This window comes from Lepidochelys kempii, chromosome 13 (assembly GCF_965140265.1).
Source record: "Lepidochelys kempii isolate rLepKem1 chromosome 13, rLepKem1.hap2, whole genome shotgun sequence".
Taxonomy (NCBI): domain Eukaryota; kingdom Metazoa; phylum Chordata; order Testudines; family Cheloniidae; genus Lepidochelys; species Lepidochelys kempii.
The window spans coordinates 12,362,731-12,382,837 of NC_133268.1; the positions used below are offsets into that span (position 1 = coordinate 12,362,731).

General features: G+C 41.0%; 1 protein-coding gene across 1 annotated transcript in view; it reads left to right on the forward strand.

Annotated features, from left to right (window-relative positions):
- The window catches only part of BMP7 (bone morphogenetic protein 7), a 57,590-nt gene that overhangs the window by 17,266 nt on the left and 20,217 nt on the right, over positions 1-20,107 (forward strand). The window contains exon 2 of the mRNA XM_073309295.1: positions 7,802-7,994. Coding sequence (XP_073165396.1) covers positions 7,802-7,994 — 193 coding nt within the window. The remainder of the gene's footprint in view (positions 1-7,801; positions 7,995-20,107) is intronic.

Genomic DNA, 20,107 nt, shown 5'->3' on the forward strand with positions numbered 1-20,107 from the left:
CAAGCCTCTGATCTTTTTAAAATGAACTTAATGCAAGAAAGCTTCTGCTAAGTTCAGAGTATTTCGCTAATTAGATTTTTTTTAGTATTAAAATTGTGCAAGTGTGCAAAAAATTGTGCATGCAAAAATCAAATAGATGTATTGATGTATACAAAATTATCTAATTGAATGTGCAGTTAGCCAGTTTGTGCACTTAGTTACCCTAAATGCTTGCACACATAAGGCAGGCAAATATGTACCAAAATGATCTGAAAATCTTAGCTGTAGTGATCACCTAAGAAACAATTTCTATTTCTCATAGATCTGAAATTGCTAAAAGAAAAGATTTCTCCTTCCCATTTCAATCTATACCTACTTCTGTCAGCGGGGTCAATGACCATAGGCATACATGGCATATGAAAAGATATTAAACAAGATGTTTGATGCCAAGATGCGGCAGATTTTTTCACTGGCCTGTGTCTGAATCCCTGGTGTGTTTCATAGGCAACTGTGTAGACGATTCTGGAGCAGAGACTATTACATGTTTTATAAGCTGCTGGTGGGGTGGTGGTGTCTTTTGGAATCTATTTTCCTTTGACTTATCTTTCAGCCTCAGGAATTCAGGACCTTTAATCTATTTGAGATTAAAGTCCTTCACAAATCCCTCATGGCCTTTTTTGGGATAAAAGAAGTTACAGGCATCCTACTGCACATTCCTTTTGGCACTTTTTTTTTTTTTTAACTTTGTGAATTGGAAAGAAGCAACATTCTAATTTCTCCATATAATAGAAAGTCATCATTATATTTAGAGATCACTAAGAGTTCAGAGGTTTTAATAAAATGCCTTATACAAAAATAATAAACAAATTTTCTAGTGATAATTTTGTCATGTATGTTTAAATATTCAAAATACTTTCCAAATGCACCATCAAAACATTCCAGGAGGATTAAAGTATGGATTTACCAACCCATGCAAAAAATCTGCTCACCCATTCTTTACTACGAATACTAATTATAATAATACCTAGCTGTGACATAACACTTTACATTGATGATTATGAAAAACTCATACGTTTTACTTGTGCATAAAAATAATTACTTTCTTTAGGTGAGCAGAATTTTGCAGTGCTGAATTAGGGTCTGATTCAAAGCTATGGAAGTTAATGGAAAGACTCCAGTTGGCTCCAATGGGCTTGGAATCAGATCCTTAGTGCCTTTGAATGCCTTTTTTTTTTTTTTTTTTTAAAGTTCATATGAATTGTTGCAAAATTATTCCTCTGATTCATGGTACCTTTGACTTACATATTGAACTTGTCAGCACTACAGTTGAAATAATGCTATTCGTTTTGTCCTAGCAGGGTTTTAGCACAGTTTCTTTCTGCTAAATAACATACATGCTATGACTGTGCCCATACTTAAAACTCTGGCCTACTTGGCATCAGGTATCAAGCACAGATCCCCATCGTCCATGTAATCAAAGGAATTGCCCTGTTGATGTCAGAGTCAACAGAGTTTAGTTTCTATTGTAACAAAGCATGACTGAGTATAACACAGGCTGACCATGCTTTATTACAACTAGTATTGAGCATGGTTGGCTCTGTCTGTACGAGTGGGACAGTCATTTTCCACATGGGTGAATGTGTCAAGGGGAGCAGTGTTTTGAAACATGAAGTCAAACACAGCAGATTTTTATATGTTCATACCATGTAGAATGATGCAATCTATAGCACCGCTGTAAGAAAAAAACCTCTCTCCACACACTAGTTAAGAAAACTGTGCTCAGTCTCTGCTAAAGTGTTTGTTAACGCTGAGGTGAAGAAAAGAGTGAAGTCTGATATTTTCTCCTCTTAACTTAGGCCATGATCCTGCAAACATGTTTCAGACTTACTATTTTCTTCTCTTCATGCAATTGAGTCATCGTATGTCCTCTTGAACACAGAAAAAAAAATTGCTTCCAATGAGAGCAGCAGTGCAGGAGCTAAACAGCTTCTCTGACCTTGTTGCGAGACAGAGCTATAGAGGAGGTACAACTTTGAAAGTTTTACATAGATAATAATTAATAAAACAAATGTTGATGTTTTGCTTATCCCTTCCCTGCCTTCAATTCTGACATTATTATAGCTGCTGATATTCTTTTGAGCTGCTTGAGTTACAGCATAGGCTCTAGTTCTAACAGTTTTCAAGACAGCAAACACTAAAATTGGATCAGAATCAAAATAGAGGGAAAAAAGATGTAATGATAATCAGAATGATGTGATTTTTAACTGTGATTGCAAAGGAGCTTAAAAGAGTTATGCACCCAGTTCCTTTGGAATTCAGTGAGAACTGGTATGCCTAATCCCAGCCTTAATGTCCTATAGTTTGAAAACCTCTAGGCCTGGAAACAAGATTTCTAGCTTTCCAATGAGGTACATTTACCCTAGACACAGAGATATCAGACATTAAAATGTGGTCATTGGTAGAACTGCTCATTTGGCTTGAGGTGTAACACCTAGAATTCTTGAATGTTTGATCAGGGTTATTTTCCAGCTCTGTTAAAATGAATGTATTTTGATATTACAAGTGTTATGTCTAAAGCAATAAATTTAGGGCTGTGTCGAAACACTTAGAAATAATCTGAATCTGTTGAGCAGATTTTGCAGCTTTCAAATGCCATGGATTCTTTAGCATTTGTATCTCCAGTATTCCCATACATCTGGATCAGGTGCTCAGTCACCATTACGACTGAGCAAAACTATCCAGTGTGTTTTCTTTTAACTGTTCACTGTCATTTCATGTTATGCCACATTGCCTCACTTTGCATCACTGCAATGCAGAAACATAGCAGGTCCGAAGGAACATAAATCATCAAGACTTCACAGAGAACACAGGCCCTTTCTGTACTGGATAGTCACACAAAGTATTATTCAAATTGTTGATAGAAAATCAGAGGCCAGATTTTCAAACAAACTAGATTTACTTCTGTGTTTCCAACCAAGGCCCGACTCATTTGCTATGGAATGGGAAGGGGGGGAGTTCTGGCCACCTCCCAACTTTTCATATGCTCCACTTTTTACCCCAAACATTGCAGAATATAATATAATCACAATAATGTTTGATATGGGGACACAACTTTGCCATTCCCCTTTGCCCTCAAATTTTTCTGAAACTATGCCCCTGGAACCCCCATATTTACCTGCTACCATGACAACTAAGGTCTGCTGCTCTGTTCTGCTCCCCCTCCGCAAACACTCCACTGGTGTCCTGCTCCTTCTGTCATGACCCACTGCTCCTTAGTTCATTGGTGCTAGGATTTCATCTGTTCCTCAGCGTCTCCTTTCCCACTCAGACAAAGGCACATGTCAAAGGAGTAAAGGATTGCTAGAAGATCATCACCTAATGTTGCTGCAATGAACTGCAACACATGTTCTCTTGAAGCAATTACAATAAAGGGTTCATGGGGTTCTTCTTAGCCCACCCATTCAACTCACTCTGGATGAGTGGATTTTGAGGCCTACATTTAACCAAACATCTCATTTGCACACACAGTTTACATAAACTGAGTATATGCACATGCAAATGGAGAGAGGGTTGCATTTGTATATGCAGTTACCTGAATGTAATGCATACTTCCATACACAATTTTACTGGATGGTTTTCTTTTTTAAAGGCAAATAGTTACTAGGGTACATTCTCCCATTTATTTTTATATGGGTTGTATCCTCTTCTTATTTTATGTCCTCTCTTTGACCCAGAGCAGGTGCAGCAGGGAGAGTGGCAATGCCAGCTGCCTCTCATATTGTCCTGCCAATATGTCATGGTAATTCCATCATCTGTGTCTCTGCTGAGGTTTCCAACAAGGGAGCCAATGGTTACTCTAAATCTGTAGGTGAAAGCCTGTATTTAATTATATATCCCACAAATTTCCATAGACAAGGTAGGCCACCAGGACTTCCAAGAGAGTCACTGAAATATATAATGGCTCATGAACCCCTTAGATTAAATCCCCCCAGAATGCCTCAAAGGTTCTCATGATGGTGATGGTCTGTTATGTCAGCAGGGATCACTGACATTTTATGGGCCTAACAGAGAAACTACAGTCACATGCAAAGAGCTATAACAATTCTATTGTCTCACTGTAACAGTGAACACCTTTCAAATAGAATCAGACCATTTTTTCTTTCCTTTTCTTGAAAATACCTCCAGCTAACACTTCTCATGCAATTAATCAGAAATAGCCATATTGCAGTATTGTCAAAGGTCTAACTAACACCCACCAAAAATAGTAAATTCAAAACTCCCCTGCTCACCTCATGCTGTTGTGCTTAAGGTATTGCTGGGGTCTAACAAACAGTGCCTGATCTATACTGTACCATATGTGCACAAATATCAAAGCACAGCACCATGAATTTGGGATAGGATTTCAGCCTTCATTATGAAGTATCTTGCTCTTATGAGAACAAGGTCAAACCCTTAGCATTATTTTAGCATAGATTTTGGTGTTTAATTATGTAATAAGATTTACTGCAGTCATCTAACAGATGTTGATTCAGGGTCAGTGTTTCTCATAAATGAGTTCTGAAAGGATTTGTTACTTCTGGGTCAGCAAATACGTCCAGAGTGCAAAGAAAAAGAGGGAAAACAAACACTGAGTTGAAGGGTTTCTTGGGATTCTTTCTTCAGTTACGTATCCACATATTTTCATGATTTTAATGACTATATAGCCATAGGAATGTTTCTCTTAACACTAGAGATGGCCCAAACCAAAACCCTATATCCAAACATCTCCAAAGTCTGGGAAAGTTCAGAGTTTGGGGATCTTAACTTCATGACTCTGGGCCATTGATTTTTTCATAGTAGTGGGATTTAATTATCATAGGACTCAACAATGCATGCTTTAGTTGCAATCATAAGAATTTTCCTTTTCATATGTACCCAGTGAGTCAGGCATCAAACAGCCATTTTTGCATTTGAATGTAGGGTACGAGATGTCCCAGACTTTGAACAGCTGTGTGCCTCAAACATTCAGGACAAGCTTGTTCTGAGCAGAGAAAGTAAGTAGCCCGCTGCTCACTGTGTGTGAGATCACTCTGACCCCCCAAACCCAATTCACAGAGGATAGTTGTTTGTTATAGCCCCTAGATACAGGGCCCAGTGCCTTAGCTCAAGTTGTAGAGGCCAATGCTTTCGGATCCAGACTCTCCAGTTCAGTCTATGAAGTGTTGGCTAAGATGGTGGCCATCACACATGCATATTCATACTTAAAAACACCCATTCCATCTTCCTTTGAAAATTCATCCATAAGCGTTTTTGGAAGTAGGTATATCTGTATATCCTGCTGTTGGAACTCTCTGAAAGACACCCTACTACCAGTGAGCTTATCCAGAAATAGAATAAAACACCCAATATAATATCAGTGACTCAATCGTTGTGGGTACAGGATCCATTCTGTTCTAACATCTCTCTCTCTTTCTCTTTTTATTTTTTTACTCCCTTATAATTTATGCACAAACAAATTCCTTTGGGGCTGAAATTATACTCTGTCAGTTTAACAGTGAACTTTATTTTGCCTGGAATAGTTTTGTGGAAACCAGACAAGGCATTTTTAATAATCTTGTACTTAGCACTCATGTAGCACTTTTCATCTTCAAAGAGTTTTAGATCGTTAATGAATTCTCACACCACACCCCGTGTTCAGATATAGGGAGACGAAGTGACCTATATAAGGCTACATTGGGCATCAGCAGCAGAGTTAGGATTAGAACGAGTGGTTTTGGAGCAATAATTGTGTTCATTCAATACATGCTTAGAATGCCCAACATGCTAAAGCATTTACTGAAATTGATTGCCTCCGTCTTGGAGAGGTTAGAGGGAGTGAGGGGTAGATACATAAAAGCCTGCATTAAGCTGAATCCCAATTATTACTGTCAACTGTAATGGTGTGTCCCTTAAAGGCTACCATACAGCAGTAAACTGAGAACCACAAAATTGTTAGTAGATATAATCTATGAGTTGAAGAGGAAGGTAAAGCCAACTGTAAAATAGTATTGGACTCACTTCTGTGGATGTGGTTGGATTTACTATTTGATTCCACAAGACTATCCACAGTCCATTCCACTGCAAGGGAGTGGCTCACTAGTGCTTCATCAGTAACTGTAATATTATTAAACATATGTACAATATAGCACTGTAAATTTAAATAGCACTTTATACACTGATGATTGGATCTCTCACTTGGTGTGAATCAGGAATAATTCAGCTGAAGTCAGTAGATTTACATCAGTGCACAAAAACTGCTGTCCGAAGAGAATTGGGCCCATCGAAAAGACCATTGTTGCCAAGAAAATCTTAAACTTAAAATTACCTGAGTTGTGCATTTAGAAGCAGTGAGGTCTATTGGACAGAGCACTGGACTAATACCTAGGAGACCCTGGTTCTAATCTCAGCTCTCCCACTGACATGCTCCATGACCTTTGGCAAGTCACTTCATCTCCTTGTGCCTGTTTCCCCAACCTTCCTTTGTCTATTTAGATGTAAATTCTTCAGAATACGGACTGCCTCTTACTCTGTTTGAACAGTGCCTAGCACAATGGAGCCCTTCTCTCTGTCTGAACCTCTAGACATTACCATACTATAAACATTTGCCATTACTATTGCTATATCAGACACAGTGTACATTGTAAGGGAATATTAGCTGTGGTCCTGTGTACTCTGTACCAAGTTGGACCTAAGTTCTGCAGAAAGGCTCCTGCTTTTATTCTCTAGTGGCAAGTTCTTCAGCAGCCCCGAGTACAGTAAAAAAAAAAAAAGACTTAATTAAATTAAAAAAAGACTGCATTAATTGTTAAAATTAATGATAAAATAGGCACACTGCACACATTTCGAAATTAAATTCACTTTATGCTGCCTTCACATATTCAGTCTGCAATGTGCCACACATTAAAAACCCATAATTGCAATGTAAGAGCTGCTGCGAGGAAGCTAGAAGTTTTGACAGTAAAGCAGTGCGAAATGGGGGCATTTAACATCCAGGAAGGTTGGGAGGTGATTTGCATTATTGGCACTCCAGAGGCAGAGGTTTTAACACAGGGATGGGGCTAGGTCTCCTCTTTTCCTCCCTCTTGCTGGCCGAGATGGAGGTGACTTAAAAGGCTTGTTGGGGGAGAAGCTTGAAGCTTTACACTTCAGAGTTAACACTCTGATAATGAATTTGATACTTTACACATCTCAAAGCTATTGTCACAGGGTGTCAATTTGCAGACTTAGGAAGGCGCTCAAATTGAAGGTTTTTTGTCACAGCCTTTATGGGCTAGAATTGCTTACAGATGAAAGCTTAAGACATTGTGGAACAGAATTCAGTAATTTCACTGGTTCTGCAACAAATTCCACTGGCGCAGAAAATCGGGTACTAGCATGAGAAAGGTTGTCAGAACTAGAACATCTTCTGCTGGGATTTCCAGAAGCACTCAGTGTTGGTCTCACTCTGCTCCCATTGTTTCAACAGTCAGTGCTTCTGAAAAATCCCACCCTTCACTTTTAGACCCTTCACACTGCAGCTTGTACATTGCTAGTGGCAAATGCCCAGAAAGAGTTATCGAGCAGAGCTCTGCCAAAAATCATTACAAGTCAAAAGTCAGAATCACTCAATGCACTGCATGATGACAACTGTTTCAGCAATCACTCCTTTCATATTCCACATGTGCTAAAACTAGTAAGAAATTAACAGGAGAATGCAGTGAAGTAGTCAAATATTCATGCCTTCTTCTGTTGGGGCTAATTGCAAGCTACTTGATAGAGAAACTAAACAAAAGCTGGTGGCTAATAGGCTGTTTTTCTGTTTCAGTGGAGCATGACAGAGAATTCCATCATCAGCGCTATCACCATCGGGAGTTCAGGTTTGATCTCTCCAGAATCCCAGAGGGGGAAGCAGTGACTGCTGCCGAGTTCAGGATATATAAGGATTACATCCGAGAACGGTTTGATAATGAAACATTCCAGATAAGTGTCTACCAGGTACTGCAGGAGCACCCAGGAAGGTGAGTGACTGAAAAAGAGCATACAGAGTATATTGTATAACTGTCAGTGAAAATACAGGGCTAAGTTCTACTGCTCCTAGTTAATACAAGGTTGCCAACTTTCTAATTGTACAAAACTGAACACCCTTGCCCCTGCCTTCTGCCCCACCCCTTCCCCAAGGCCTTGCCCCCCCACTCACTCCAGACCCCTTCCCTCCATCTCTCGCTCTCCCCCACCCTCACTCACTTTCACTGGGCAGGGCCAGGGGGTTGGAGTGTGGGAGCGGGTGAGGGCTCCAGCTGGGGGTGCGGGCTCTGGGATAGAGTTCAGGGTGCAGGAGGGGACTCACAGCTGGGGTTGAGGTGTGGGAGGGGGTGCAGGGTCTGGGAAGGAATTAGGGTGCGGGAGGGGGTTCTAACCTGGGGTAGGGGGTTCGGGGTGTGGGTTTAGACTGGGCAGTGCTTACCTCAGGCGGTTCCCTGTTGGCGGCGCAGCAGGGCTAAGGCAGGCTCCCTGCCTGCCCTGGCTCCACACTGCTCCTGGAAGCAGCCAGCATGTCTGGCCCCGTGGTCAAAGGCAATGCCAGGTGGCTTGAACGATGCATGCTGCCTGCGCCCTGCCCCCGCAGCTCCCATTGGCTGCAGTTCATGGCCAATGGGAGCTGCAGAGCTGGCGCTGGGCAGCATGCAGAGCTTCCCTGATCACCCCGCGCCTAGGAGCCAGACATCGTGGTTGCTTCTGGATAGCTGTGTAGAGCTAGGGCAGGCAGGGAGCCTGCCTTAGCCCCGCAGCACCGCTGACTGGACTTTAAATGGCCTGGTCAGCGGAGCCACCAGGGACCCTTTTCAACCGGGTGTTCTGTCGAAAACCAGATGCCTAGCAACCCTAAATTAATACCAGTGTAAATCCAGAGTAACTTCACTGAAGTGAAATAACTCTGGATTAATATAGTGAGGTAACCATGAGCAGAATTTGGTTCCTTTAGAAAGTACGTATAGTTTGTTCCATTTTAGATATTGGAAGTGCCAGAGCTTCAGGAAAAATGTATTTATATAATTTTATAGTTTGGTTTAGAGATCATTCATTATGCTTGAATGCCAACAATGTTAATGGTCTACAGCCTGACACCATTCAGTACTCTGATAACCCTTTGATTGCTGTATGTGGTACCTACTCAGGGCTTACAAAGCTTCCTGCGGAGACATTAATTGCAGTGTGAACATTCAGTAGAATGTAAGTACAGCATACCCCTTAAGGAAGTTCCTGCCATGTCTGGACTGTCCACTAGCCCTGGAGCAGTAAAGCAGAGATGGGAGAGAAGCATTGCATGTATGTGTCTGTACTGGGAGGGGAAGGCTCGAGGAGAGAAATTGGATCAGAGACAAAGTATTGTAAAATTTTAGAAAGAACTGCCCTCTTCCTCTGGCTGCTTATGGATTCTGGGGTGGCAAAAACCACATCTGAATACTTCCTCTCTAACCCTGTAGGGTATCTTATTTACTGATCTTTATTACAAGAGTCATTTGAGATCCCTAATTAAAAACAGACAGATGCCACCATGCTCTTCATATCAACTGATTAGTTTTGTGTGTGCAAAACTAGAAAATGAGCTCTTTTATCCATTCCAAACAATTATTAATTTACGCCATGCTCCCTGACAAATTCATCAAGAGACTTGAACAAGAACATGTTTGTTTAATTTTCTCATCTGTTTTTAGTCTCAATTAATCAACAACCTCAATACCATTTATCGGTAACACTTCGATGCATTTGCACATATCTCTTTTACACATGAACCCCATTGACAGTAGCAAAATCCTTCCTTCAGTTATGCATATAAAGTGCTTCACAAATACTGGTCAGAAAGTTATTCTCCACAACTACTTAACATGTACCAATAACATTTTACATGTACCTGAAATAGAACTATTACACAGATCTCAAAACTAACAAAAAAAATAGTCCAATGAGAATGCTTGCTTTGTATTTTTTAACTATTTATTGCAGCTGGTCAAAAATTCAGGGGAAAATAAAACAAAGAAATTTGCTGTCTAAGTAAATGTTCATTTCAAATTTATTCTACACACAAAAGTTCTTTCAAATTCTCACTTGCAATGTACAAACCAAAAAGTATGGTGGCAGAAGTCGGAGGATATGTTTATTGCCCCAGTTCTGGTTACCCTACTCTGTCCCACAAGACTTGAAGAATGGTATCTCCAAAGGTTCTTTGCAACTAACTTTGCAGAAGGGTGTAACTAGACGTGACCATGTGAATTGGGAATGTTTCACATGTACATGCATTTACCCACATGCAGCTACGTGGACTGAGCAATGGTTCTTGCAAACCGTCCCTTGCACCAGTTATTCTTACTCCTATAAGCGAAGAATGTGAGAGAGTGGATGCACTGCCTATATATGAATCCATTAGGTAGGGGAAATGAGTTTGGGAAGAAAAGATGATCTTGTGATTAACACATGCCACTACTGTAATACGTAAACTACAATACATAAGTTGAGAGCACGCACAGTGGGGTACCCACTCTCTCCAGGGGTTTTGTGAGGATTAAAGGTGATGATCGATGGCTAAACTCAGTCTAGGTGAAAGTGGGTGCATCTCCATGGAAGTCAACAGAACTCGCCTACTTAAAACAGGATGGAAATTGGCTTTAAATGTTTTGAAAAGCACTGGTTTGTACATCTTTTTGGAGGTAGATTTGTAATTACAGAACATGTATGCATCTGAGCTGGAAATTCTACATTCCATGTCCTATTTTCTCTTGCTGCTCACTGGGCTGGTGATCTGCAGGTTGGGCTTTCTCTTTTATCTCCTGTTGCAACAAGATCAGCTTTTTTTAGCCACAGTCGATATGCATGGAGGACATGTGACTGACATGGGTAGCTGTGTGATCTGTTTTTCTAGCTGAACATCTGGCTCTTTAGCTAGCATTTACAGGGACTCCATAAAAATCTTTGGGATACTTGAGACGTAGGCAGCCGTGGATCTTGAACTGTCTGTTTCTGCTGGAGAGCCATTTCCTGTTGACTTTTCTTGAGTAGAGGTGGCCAGAAAACAAAAATATTTTCACAAAAAATTGGTGAAAATGTTTTCTCTGCTTTGCATTGAAATTATATTTCAGCTAAAGTTTTCCAACCAGCTCTGTTTATGACCCTCCAATCAGATTAAAGCTGTATAAACAGTCCAGGCTATCAGGTTATTGTGTCTCTGGGCCGGTGGAGAGAGAAAGCAAACTCTCTCCAATGTTGACCTATAAACACTCTTACACCTTTGTTTCCTTGGTTGTTTGTTTCCCTCTTTCTAACCAGGTTAGAGGACTATACCAGTCTCAGTAATTAGCGTAAAAAAAACCCTAAGAAAATCTAGACATATAGGTTCTTTTACTGAGAGCACGACAAGTACAGTGTCCTTTTAAAGTTAAATGCAAAGATGAACTGGCCTTTTGCTCTCCCAGTACTGCTGGAGTTTCCATAATGCCAACTTGATCATTACATAAGGATGAGTGTGTGAATGAGAAGGGCCATCTAACAGCAGATTCTCCAGGCTTGTTCCTCTTATGACTTGCCTCACATTTACTAGTGCGCAGGAGCTCACCTATATACTATACAGAATCTACATCCTACAGCAGTGGTTCTCAACCTGTGGCCCATGGGCCGCTTGCAGCCCAATCAGCACAGAGCTGCGGCCCATGTAACATTCTCAGGGCCATAAAAGTATTATTGGATTCAGCCTACATAACATATTGTGAGCCTCATATGTGGCCCATAATGGTAAACAGGTTGAGAACCACTGGCCTACAGTATCCTGTCACCTTTCTAATACAGTGGAATAACACCAATTCAGCTATCAGAGGAGCCTCCACAGCTGCAGAAGCAGGATTTATCCAAAGACCTGGGTTGAGGCCCCATAAACATTTCTCCTTTGAAGAGTACTGTATATATGCCAAAGGCTTGGTTTTCAGCTATGCTCCAACCTCCATTTTTATGGATGCAGTTTTTCACCCTATATTTGTTCACCCATAATGCAGATAAACCATAAGAATGGCCATAATGGGTTAGACCAATAGTCCATCTAGCCCAGACTGCAGTCTTCTGACAGTGGCCAATGCCAGGTGCTTCAGAGGGAATGAACAGAACAGGGCAATTATTGAGTGATCCATCCTCTGTCATTCTGTGCCAGTATCTGGCAGTCAGAGGCTTAAGGACACCCTTAGCATGGGTAAATACTAGTAGTTGAGCAATTAATTACCTGCTTTGTAAGCTCAGACAGGTTGGTAGATATCTAATTAGTAATATTTGTACCTGTAGTTTATTGTGGGTGCACAATGAAGGCACAGTTCTTTCTGGCCAGACATATCTGCACCCACAAACTAAAACCCATGTCTGAAATTCTGGGCCTCAGTAATATTATTAACATTTGAATGTACTATTGGAAGCTCTGTCATTTACCCACACACTGTATAATGTGCATAAAGCAACCGTATCAGTGAAAATAAGATCACAGCTATGTTCTTTGAATCAAGGCTGGATGCCTTTCTGGAAGTTATGCTTTAGCCAAACATAAGTTATGATTTAGTAAAACACAAGTTATTGGGCTCAAGACAGAGGTAACTGGGTGAAATTTAATGGCCTGTGATATACAGGAGGTCAGATTAGATGATGTAATGGTCCCTTCTGGCCTTAAACTCTATGAATCTAATAATTCATTGCAAGTTGCAGTTTCAATGTTGGCACAATTCCCTCTACAAAAGTATATAAAATGTTCTTCAATCTCAAAACATCAGGCACTACCCTGAAGCAATGTCTTGAATTTCATAAACACTGTGAAAGCAGTTGACCCTTTGCCTGATATAACAATGTCTCACAGTTTCCTTGGGCATAATTTAGTGTCCAGTGATTCGTGTCCAACTCCCATTTGGTCTTCATGGTTCACTCACCTAAGAACTTGGGAAGGAGTTTTGCAAATACAAGAAATTGGATCAAGTAACATGCCATGCAGCATGACCTAAAGTCCCTATTTCTGGTTGCACAAACAATGGTAGTGGAAACTAAAGTTTACAACCAGGGTATCCCTGATTGTACAAGCATAGTTCTAGTTCTTTGTCGGCAACAAAGGAAAACACAGTAACTCCTTTAATCTCTGAGTGCTAGAGAGTATGCACTGATAAAATGCACAAGAGTGGATAAGAGACACTGAAGGTAGCTTATTAAGATACTAAAATGGGAAATATAAAGCCCACTTTTCATATAAAGCCACTCTCCCAAATAAATTGGGGTCAAGACTGACGCAGCAAATAAGGCTCAAGAGGAGGATCTCAGTCCATTTGTTAGACATTGGTGAGTCCTGGGAGAGTCCTCCTGCACTCCAGTTTGAAAAGGTCTTCTGATATTGTTTGCAGATCACATTCCAGTGGGATATGGATTCGGGAGTCTGCACTTTGTTGCAATTATATTGATACCATGCAAACAATTTTTTTCTAAAGTAAATTTCTGTTCCCCAAAAGCTCTCCTTCTCAATACATTATACAGTACATTATACAGTGTAAGGGCCAGCAGCCACATTTTCAAAGGTACTTAGGTGCTGAAAGATGCAGATAAGGCACCTAGTGGGACTTTCAAAAACACTTACACTAAGTAGGCACCTAACCCCAATTGAAATCAATGGAAGTTAGGCACCTAACCTTCTTGGTTGCTTTTGAAAATCCCCACTGAGTCTTCAGCACCTAAATACCTTTGAAAATCCTGGCCCCAGTTTCACCACTGGGTTTCACCAGTGGGACCAGGATTTGGCACTATGGGGAGAAATCTTGGCCACATTGGAGTCAGTAGCAGTTTTGCTGTTGATATCAGTGAAGCTAGGATTTCACCCTATTTGAACAACCTTTGATCATTACAATTTGGTTGTGACATGTTCACTTTGCAGCTGTTACCTGTTGTTCAGTCATTTCCAACAGCTTCATAGTTAGTGTACTAGCCCGAAAGACTTGCATGAAAAATAAGGGGTGGCCTCATGCCTTCCATTGTTTGACATGCATCTAAAATATTTTAGCTTATGTTTTAAAATATGCCAACCTTGCTCCCACCCTAACTTGGCATCCTATTCAATGGAGCCTGTTTCCACCAGGGCATAAGGAATTTAAACATGTAACTCCACTGACCATTAAAGCCTTTGACTCACACAAAGACTGAGTGGGTATATTTGAAAGTAACCAGTGCGATTGCTCAACGGATCTGAAGTCAGGTGGGAGGATGGCACCACACTGAAATTGGAGGTTGGTTTTATTGTAGTGCACCAGTCCTCTAGCAAGTGTTCTCCAACTTCTGGAGAGAATTTTAGGTGCAACTGCTGTGATCATGTAAAAAGCCATCATTTATGCACCCAGATTGAGTAACTGCCCATAACTATGCATGCTGGTGCACTAATGCACTTATAGGCCCATTGACAATATTGCTGAGTTTGGTTCACTATTCATGAGCACCCCGTGTGAGCAGCTGCAGCCTGTAAACGCATGACAAATCTTGGTGTCACTTAGCAAGGTAAGGCTCATCAGAGGCACTTGACTAGCTGCAGGAAACATTCTGCATATCATAGAGGTTCCTAGTCAGCCAAATGATGCACTAATGAAAAGTGATCCACAAACTCCATTGCTGAACAGCAACTTCTGCATTTAAAACATCAGCTTCTGAGATAGTATTTTCCCTGCACTATTCCTACCATAAAAAGAAAAGGAGGACTTGTGGCACCTTAGAGACTAACAAATTTATTTGAGCATAAGCTTTCGTGAGCTACAGGGTGCATCCGATGAAGTGAGCTGTAGCTCACGAAAGCTTATGCTCAAATAAATTTGTTAGTCTCTAAGGTGCCACAAGTCCTCCTTTTCTTTTTGCGGATACAGACTAACACAGCTGCTACTCTGAAACCTATTCCTACCATGTGTCTGGACAATACGTTGTGCCTCTCCACAAGATAACTGCTGCCAAAGTTTAAGTTGCGTTTTTGGAACCCAGATTTTATGTGGGTACCGATGTCACTTTCAGAAACACTAAATGCAAAAGGAGCTATCACTTAGCAGTATCCTGGATAAAACTGGAACCTGCTGAAATCTTACTTGGAACTTTTTCAGAGGCACTAAGAAGTTTGGCAAGCTGGGTTAAAAACAGCCAACCACCACCCCCACACACACCTTTTTCATTTTTGTGCATTTCTGCCCTTGCTGACTCAGGCTGAGTCTACCTGGCTGAAACACCTGGAAAGGCTAGAAAGTAGTATCAGAAAAAAGGTCTCTTTGTAATATTGCTGTGATTTGCAGCCCAGATCTCTAGCCTCAGGAGATGCGTTTAAGCATACAAATTTTGGTAGCATGTCTAGTGGGCAGAGCACGAGTCAGGAGACTGAGGTTTCAGTCCTGACTCTGTTGCTGACTCACCAGCTGAACTTCAGTTAGTCATTTAACTTACCCGTACCTCATTTCCCCCTTTGTACAATGGGCTTAACAACCTGCTTTAAAAGGAAATTGGAAGGCTTGATCCATATTTGTGAAGTGATCCGAAGATGCTACAGAATTGCAAGGCTTTGTTATTGTATTATTTGAATTTCGCTTATCTCTAAGGCAGTGATAAACGCCACTATATCTGTGGTGGGACATTCTCTGGACTATCAGTTAAGGACTGGAAAATGTAATACTACCGGTGTCACACAGTATTAGCACGGGTACTCTTCAGAGTAGCCAGCTTCTGCTCAAAACCTATTGGTGCTGTGTGCAGCAGTATTTGTTTGCCCTTCCTTGGAGTCTGTTACTGTCAGGAGATGTTCAGGTGAGTTGTCAGGACCACAGCTCACCAAAGGGACCGAATTTCAGCCAGTTACACCAGTCACCTTTGGCCTCACATTGTACTGAAAGCTAACAACACTCCTTGTTTCCTTCCTGCTCCCTCTTCCTCTTGTCCATTCTTTTGTTCAATTTGGAAATGCTCATTAGTGTTCATTAACAAGCATCTTGAAAGTAACAATGACGAAGAAAGAGAGGCATAGGGGAGGTTGAAAGGAGGCAAAGGAAGAGGCAGCATTCAGTATAATTTAGGGCTATCCCTACATTTTATAGCATTTGACTCTATAATTGTAAGATGTTTATATACTATTCAGCCTTGCTATTGCAGTGCTGCTAACTCACTGTTTCACTGAGAGTCTTTCAACAATTCGTGTTCTTCTGTGAGGCCCAGCTCATAGAACCAAGTGATTATATGACAGTATGAGCTTTAATTTTATTTAAAAATAAGTTCCTAGCATTCATGCTGGCTGAGAAAAGCTGGAAAACATGTCCTGAGTGTACCCTAAAAGTTCAAAAGAAAAAAGAAGAAAAAACCCCCAAACCTACTATTTTTATTTTTATTAAAAACAAACAAACAAACAAACAAAAAAACCATGATTTTTTAAGCCAGTCTCATGATCTTTGAATTCTTGGCATTGGCAATACTAATGACATGTATCCAAGTGGTAACAACATATCTTTAGACAGTTGCCTGTGACCCAACAGACTAATTCCTTTGCTGCATTTGTTTAGGTGTTGAAGCAGGGGAGAGGACAACCAATATCAAAAGCAACGTGAAAGCTTGGGGAAAATGGAGAATGCATTGTCTGGTGGTTAGAAAATGGGAATGAGTCATGTTCTGAGGTGTGTTCACTGCACCACTGCTATCTTTCTGTACGACCTGTTGCAAGCAGCGTTAGCAATAGCTTTGAGCAGTCAAAACATAATAAGGGTGCGAGTTGTCTTTGTGCCTATGAAAATCCCCTCCTAAATTACTTGCCAGCATGGGGGAATCTTGGTTACAATTTTAGGTGAAATACTTTGAGGAGACATGCTGTTTGGTGCATTCCAAAAGGAAAGCAGAATCCAACATTGTTCACATATATTGTATTTAATAGCACCATATTGGCAATTGAATTTCTCATTAATAATAATTTACAATGAAATTTCCTTGTTTCCTTTTTCTTACACTTGTCTTCTCACTCCACTTTCTATTTCTTTTCTATTGGATCATAGACCATGGTATATTTTTTCTGCCTTTTGTTACCTCTTTCCCTCCATCAGCCATGTGAGTTCTACCCTGACATTGTGCTCTCTTCCCACTTCCCTATATTTTTGTCTCTCACTTTCCCCTCCAATCTCACTCCTGCCCCTCTTCTTCTTTTCTCTTCTAATGTACCCCTCAGTCTCTCACCTACCCATCCATCTGCATCCTAGGTCACTCACAGTCCCTCCCACATCCACATCCATTTGTTCACCAACGTCTACCGTGCCCTGTTCTTGTATGTACCTGTTCTTCTAGTCCCTCACGTAGGGCTCCTCACTCTTGCAGCAACATGTGGCAGGAGGAAGGCAAGTGTGCTAGTCAGCACAAGCAGGCCCTAAAGTCCAGAAAATGACAGACCTACAAAGGGAATTTTCTGGACTACCAGGCAACCATCCAGGTCTTAGGGCAAGTCACCTGCAGCCAGATTTTCAAGAGTTCTTTCTCATTTTGGATGCCTCAACTTTCTGGTGTCCAGCCTGAGATACCTTAAAATGGCCCAGTTTTCTGAAAGTGCTGAGCTTCCATGGTCTCAGAACTAGGCCTCTTTAAAGGATTCTCAGATTAGGCCCCTCAGCATGGTAGCTAAAGTCACTAGCCACTTGCCAGCTGCAGGCTCTGTGCTTTAGAATTGCTATGTCCTTGCCACTTCCATTGACTTCATTTGGAGTCGTGGGTGTCCAGCACCTCTGAAAAAAAATCTAGTCCCTAACTCTGTCCCCAGTTCTCAAAAAGATAAATTGAGGCACAGATCCTACTTCCCGATCTTTAGGGGGTGGTGGTTTATAAGGCCCTTTGAAACCCCCAGATCAACATAGCTGTAGCAAGCAGTGCAGGGAACATGAGCAATTTCTTTCAGTCCTGACTGTAGAAGCTTAGTTCACAAAATTGTGAGTGTTCTAGATCTGTTTATAGTTAGTAGAGAAGGTTTCAGGAGATGGCATTCAAGAATATGTAGCATAATTCCTGGGGTTTGCAGGACTGATAAAACTTTTAGTGTTCAGCCAATGGTTGCCTCTGTGCAGCTCTTAATGCGTGAACTGTGGCGCGGAGGTTACATTGAACTGATGCTAAATCATGTGATAACACTTCGGGTTGGAGTATGTTAAGTAAAGCCACCCCCAAGGAAAGAATTATAAAGAGGGCAAGTTTGGGAAGCACACAGAATTGCTGTCTCAGAATGCAAACTGTTAATGCTTGCTGTGATGCAGTGAAACTGCTTCTGTATTTTAATATACTTTGTCTAACGATTGTGTTTAAAGAGCTTGGCTTGCCATCTGCTAGTTGCTGCTCTGATTTTATTTTGCTGTGTGTCTTTGGTAAGCAGGCCATTTTATTTAAAGGGCAGGGTTTTTTTAAAAGAACAAGAGGTTTCTTTTAATTGGAACAAGCTCTCCCCTCTTGAGCCCAGATATTCCGCTTGCAACACCATTCAGGTTTTCAGCCCATTTTTCTCCATTGGTTGCAGGCTAGAATGAAAAGCACTAACCCATTAATGCTGTGAACCTCTCCAGAGAATATTTGACACAAGCCCTTTTTGGGTCTCAGTGTTCCAATTGTGTGTGGGAAGGACAATTCCCTTCAGCATGTTCCTTTGATCTCTCTTACTGAGGATTTCCCCTCCAGGCCTATTGTTTGCACATTACTGTAACTACAGGCAAACAAATACTTTATACAATTTCCCAGACTGACTCACCCCTGCACTTAATGCGTCATGTTACCCTGATTGCATCACATCAGCATGGGAAGCTTAAAGGCTGGTTTTTCTGAGTAATAAGATTGCAGGACAGCAGTAACTTATTATTATTGCTATTATTGTCAACCTGCAACCTACAAAAAAGAAAAATCGAGCAAGCTACATCTCGATTAAGTAAACCATTTGTTAATCAGGCTGGAGACAGGAGGCGTAGTTAAATCATGCAGTGTGTTAACATAAAAGCCTTGCACCTCTGGAACCTTAGAATCAGATCCGATGAACTAAGCTGTAGCTCACGAAAGCTTATGCTCAAATAAATTTGTTAGTCTCTAAGGTGCCACAAGTCCTCCTTTTCTTTTTGCAGATATTGGCCTACGTCACAAGTGAACCCACGTATAGTGTTCTCTCATCTTTGTTTCCTATGGAACATGTTTTGTCTTAACTTTGTTATTAGTTACACCCCAGGGCAGTCTCACATTTGTGTAATTGATTTACACATATTGTGATCCCCCCTACACAGGCAAGAAACAGCTTTGTAGCACAGTCCCCCAACAAGTCAGATTGTGATGTATGGATGGAGCCTAAAGCCTGGATTTTCCATAAGCAAAAGTGTTGTTTAAAACAACAAAAGGTTTTTTAGGTGACATTTTCCCAGGTCCCCTCCTACCCTGCCCTTTGCCAGCCCTCAACAGCAAGAAAATGCCAAGTTATGGGATACATCTGAACTGCACCCTAATACCTACAAGCAGCACACTTCCACTGAAAGCAAGAGACTCTGCATCTTCACGAGGAATTTCCTTCTGCCTCCCGCTTATAAGATCTCCCTCACATATAACATGTAATATTAGTTGGAGCCTCAGCAACATTTGTAAATAGTCAACATTAACACATGCAGAAGTGTTGTGCATTTGTGGGGGAAACATGAAATTGTCCTTCCATAGACATTTGGTGATGTGGTCATTTGTCCTTCAGGGACTGGAATTGGATATTTAATTTCATATAAGTCACTAAACGGCTATCAGGTAGTAACTACTGACACTTCTATTATTCACACTGGTGACTTAGCCCTGGTCTACACTACGAGTTTAGGTTGAATTTAGCAGTGTTAGATCGATTTAACCCTGCACCTGTCCACACAATGAAGCCATTTTTGTTGACTTAGTGGGCTTTTAAAATCGATTTCTGTACTCTTCCCTGGTGAGGGAGGCCCAGATAATCTTCATCCAAGAATATTAAATGAATTGGCATATGAAATTGCAAGCCCATTAGCAAGAATTTTTAATGAATCTGTAAACTCAGGGGTTGTACCGTATGACTGGAGAATTGCGAACATAGTTCCTATTTTTAAGA